The sequence below is a fragment of the Ipomoea triloba genome, chromosome 10, assembly GCF_003576645.1.
Source record: "Ipomoea triloba cultivar NCNSP0323 chromosome 10, ASM357664v1".
Taxonomy (NCBI): domain Eukaryota; kingdom Viridiplantae; phylum Streptophyta; class Magnoliopsida; order Solanales; family Convolvulaceae; genus Ipomoea; species Ipomoea triloba.
The window spans coordinates 22,446,202-22,450,883 of NC_044925.1; the positions used below are offsets into that span (position 1 = coordinate 22,446,202).

Consider the following 4,682-nt stretch of genomic DNA (forward strand, 5'->3'; position numbering starts at 1 on the left):
AATTCTAAATCTGGAAAAACAAAAATAAAAAAATTAAAGATTTACACGCTCAACTATGCACGAGAGTTGCACCTTAGCGAGGCAAACTGTTTTGTCTTCTTTTTTGGTGGGGCTCACAAAACTGACAAAAACCTTGATCCTTCAACAAAGACTAATGTTCTTCTCTCTCCTCCATCTTAACTTGGTCTCCTCAAAAACCTATCCAAAATGAATTGATGGGGATGCTCTTATACCCTAATAGAATCTTTTTTACAATGAAATGAGCATACAATTACTAATTTTATTAATTTACAAAAACCATCAAAATATGCTCTGAGTGAGTATTGTCTTAGAATTTTAGCTACAAAAGATAATAAGAAGATAAATTAGTTTAGATAGTGTATAATCAACTTACTCAAATCGGTAAAAGTTAATACACAATGCTCATAGAGAGTCTGGGTAGACTTATTACTTTACTAGAAAGTGTTGGCAATGAACAAACATAAAAATTTCTGTTCATGCCATAGAAAGCTACTATGAGTGGAGACTAGATATAGCAAAATATAAAGATCAACAAAACTGTTGTCCTAATTTAATTAGCCAGAACTTCCCATATCAATTCCAGATCAAAAGAAGGAATCCTCTCAAGGCCGCAATCGTCAAACTCGGAATCAATGGAAGGCATCACCGGAATCCCGCCGGAATCGGAGCTCGTCGACGTCTTGCTATTACAGTTACACATCTCCTCTCCAGAAACACTGGTTGAAACGGCATCGTTACTCCACATCTGATTCCCGGCAAACGGAGAAGACGACGGCGACTCAATTCTCACAGTCTGAGCAGAATTCGCAGAATTCACAGAATTTCTTCTCTTGGATTTGGACTCCTTGGATTTGCTCTCCCTCTTCACCTTCTGAGAAATGGCGTGAATCTTGGCGTCCACTGCTTTCTTCAATTCGGCCAATTTGGTGGCGTCTCCGAACCCTAGCTTGGTCGGATCGCGAAGATTGGGGAAATTGAGGCGGGCGTACTCGCCGCGAAGCTTATAGGCCGCTCGGTCGTACGCATAGGCCGCCGCCTCGGCGGTTTCGTAAGTCCCCAGCCAAACTCTCATCCTGTTCTGGGGAAGTCTAATCTCCGCAACCCATTTTCCCCAGTGCCTTTGCCGCACGCCTCTGTACAGCTTCTTCTTCATCGGGTTCATGTAAGCGCTAAGAGCGTCGTTGAATGCAGGGGCTCTTGTGAACAACGCAGGGGTTGTTACTCTGTTTTCTTGGCAGAATTTCTGGAGAATATCTCTGTGTAGGAGATACACGGAAGAGCCCAGTGGCTCAGAGGCGGAGTTGTGGTGGTTTGCAGCTGTTTGGTTCGGTTCCGGGCAACAAGAGAAAATGGAATCCATCGTGTTTGAACCGCCGTTCAAAATGAGTTGCGAGAGAGACGATCGAATTTCAGCGTTTTTGCCATAAACAAATGGCATATTACTTCCATGAATGCTCTCCATTTTCTTTAAAGAAAAGCTACAAATTTCTCAGAAAAAATTTGCGGAAAGTCCAGTGACCCTGGGAGAAGGTGAGGATCAATGGAGGAAGATGGTTGGAGAAATGAAGCAACAGAGTTTTCTTGTGATGGGTAAAAGGGAAATGGGGTAGTGTAGGGAATGGAGAACTATTGCTCGTAATATCTTTCTGTTCTGTGCTCTGAATATCTTCTGCTTTGCTGTATTTATAGCTCCACAAAAACTGTATTTATTGTGCATTCACTGCTCTTTAAAAAGTTCACATCATTACCACCTTTTAAAGATTTTTATCTTAAAAAATAGGTTATACTTTTACTTTGGCCCCTCACACACCGCTAGATAGAGCATGCTCAGTGATTGAGTCACTGTCGAGTTTTGAACTTTGGTCACTTTTTCAAAAACGGTATACTGAACTAATGAGTTAAACTCGTTGTACTTTTACTTTATCTGTGAGCAAGTTGAGGCACACCAATATTTTAGAGTGGCAAAGCATCACAAGGATATAAATCAGCATAGTTTGCACATAGTTAACTGGCTCAACAAAGAAGGTCCTAACTGCCTGACTCTTAACTGACCGATTCAAATCATGAAAGTCAATAAGTTCTCTTGCTGCGAGTTGAACTTGACTATGAGTATGTGATTGTCCCACAGTACAAGATTTGGGGTGACAAGAAAAAGTCATAACTACTACTTGAGAGTGTATCATAAATTCTGCCTTTTAATCCTAACCGGCAAAGGTTAACAAATATGTAAAGTACACAATACAAGATTTGGTTGGCCTGTAACGTGTTAATCATCAGCTAGGTTGAAGTTATTTTTACAGCTCTAATAAAAGAAAATCTAAAAAGATAAGCTTGAAAAGCATTGGTTCACATTCATAGTTTTGACTCTAAGCTGGATTGAAGCAGCAGACGTCGAAGTCTGGGTGGAGTTGGACCAATTCAAAGAGACAGAGTGGTCCATACATTAAAAAGCTACTTTATGAATTTATTACAGGAAAGAGTCACAGCTGCAACTTCAATTTGCTTCTTACTTTAAATAGTTTCCATAAAGTTTCGTTTTGATTTTCTCGGCCACGCGTCCATCCACTGGCTGTCATTTGCCCCTTTTCCGCGGAGATTATTTCCTTCCGCTCCTTTCATATGGAGCATATGCTTTCACAAACTTCTTTCTAAATCATAACTTATTGCATCTAATATAGATTTTCAGTTAATTCAACATTAAGTTATTGCTATTTTAAGTAATGTTAGCCTATTGGGGTTTGATGAAGGATTGGGTTGAGTGAGGACTCGATGAAAAGAGTTGCTTGAAATGTTGTGTGAAGTTGTAGGACTAGAAACTGAGATGCTTAGTATAGAGATAAAACCAAGTACAATGCAAGGTGTGGCACAACCCCACAACATAGGTGCGGCCCAACATGGACGTTGTGTAGTTGTAGCATGACATAGGTGCTACCGCAAGATGTGTGGTAGCATGGAGAAGCAAGGCATATGCACGAGGTGAGATGGCAATAGAGTTGTCAAAGCGGGTCAGTCCCGTCCATACGGGCTGGGCCGTCTCGAATTGATCCGAAAACTATATGCACGAGGTGGGATGGCAATAGAGTTGTCAAAACAGGCCAGTCCCGCCCATACGGGCTGGGCCGTATCGAGTTGATCCGAAAATTATATGCACGAGGTGGGATGGCAATAGAGTTGTCAAAACGGGCCAATCCCGCCCATACGGGTTGGACGGTCTCAGGTTGATCCGAAAACAGGCCAAGCCGGTCCATTTTTCACGGGTTGGGATTTGCCCAACCCATGTAGGACGAGCTGACGGGCCAACCCGTTATTATTATTATTTTTTGAATTAAAATTGTTTAAAAAAAATATTTTATATAGGTTAGAAATCAAACCCTCAACTTCTAAGTTAACAACTAACATCATTTCCAACCAAGCACATCAAACCTTTTGAACAAACATCATGTATGTTTATATATATACATATATATACACACACTATATATACATGCACACACACATATATATATATATAATTAGATTTTAATTTTTTAAATAAACTTTATATTAATATTTATATAATCGTACAATCAATTGTATTAATTAATACTTGTAATAATTTAATATTAATAACTTTTATATTAATATTTATATAAAGATATAATTAATTGCATTAATTAATACTTGTAATAAATTTAATATAAATAAATTATATATAATGCTTGTGAGTGATTTAAATAAATATATACGTATATAAAGATATTTGACAAGTGTCTTATGCATAGTTGGTTTCAATAGTGGTAAGTTATGTAAAAGGTTAAGAGTTCAAATCTTGTTAGCAATAATATTTTAAAATATTAATACAATACCCCATTTACACAATAAATTTGAGGGTGTGATATGGGCATAATGTAATCCTATAACCCTATCCTTGACCTAATTTACACTCTAAACTACATCCATTAGTTATTTTTTCAAATTGAAGAAATAAACAAATTTTCTATTTTCATAACCTAGATTTTCATTTATCTATATAAATGGAAAATTTCTCTTGATAATGAACATATCCTACATCTCCTTTCTAAGTAACCTCTTCTAATATAACACTATTTGATTTTTTTTTATTTGTGTGCTAAATAATTTTCATTTTTAACTTGTGGTGAGTCAATAATTTATGGGCATCTATGACTATAAAAAGTTTTATCATCATATATTAAGAGATAAACACAAGAGGATAAATTTAGTATGGTAGAACAAAATATTAGTTTTATTTGCCAATTTTAATGTTTATTTTATTTAAAAGATTCAAACTATATACTTTATTTTTGAGGAAATTTTATAAATTTTTCAATGTGATTTTTTTTTTTTGAAAACCAAACAAAGAACTATATTAATTAATCGAAAGCAACTGCTGAATACAATCCGGGTAAGAAGTAAACCAAGAACAAGGACCAGACTGAGAAGCCGTAACTCTAACTAACACATGAGCATACGTATTCGCTGATCTAGGGACAAAATGAAACGACACAGCAACAAAATGATGTTTCAAACCAATACAATCATTGATGACACAACCAACATAGGAAAGTGTTGGGGAAGAGCTCTTTAACAAGTTACACACCAGCTGACAATCTGAGAAGATAGCCACCTTTTCCCACCCACAACCCTTCGCCCAAGAGAGCGCC

General features: G+C 37.1%; 1 protein-coding gene across 1 annotated transcript; it reads right to left on the reverse strand.

The window, feature by feature from the left end:
- Window positions 1–353: 353 nt before the first annotated feature.
- LOC116031834 (ethylene-responsive transcription factor ERF061-like) lies at window positions 354–1,682 on the reverse strand. Its single transcript, XM_031274146.1, has one exon. It carries the CDS (start codon window positions 1,481–1,483, stop codon window positions 572–574), a length of 912 nt encoding a protein of 303 aa, XP_031130006.1. The 5' UTR covers window positions 1,484–1,682; the 3' UTR covers window positions 354–571.
- Window positions 1,683–4,682: the final 3,000 nt, after the last annotated feature.

Coding starts and splice junctions, on each gene's coding strand:
- LOC116031834 (XM_031274146.1), bottom strand. CDS start 1,483: ATGGAGAGCATTCATGGAAGTAATATGCCATTTGTTTATGGCAAAAAC.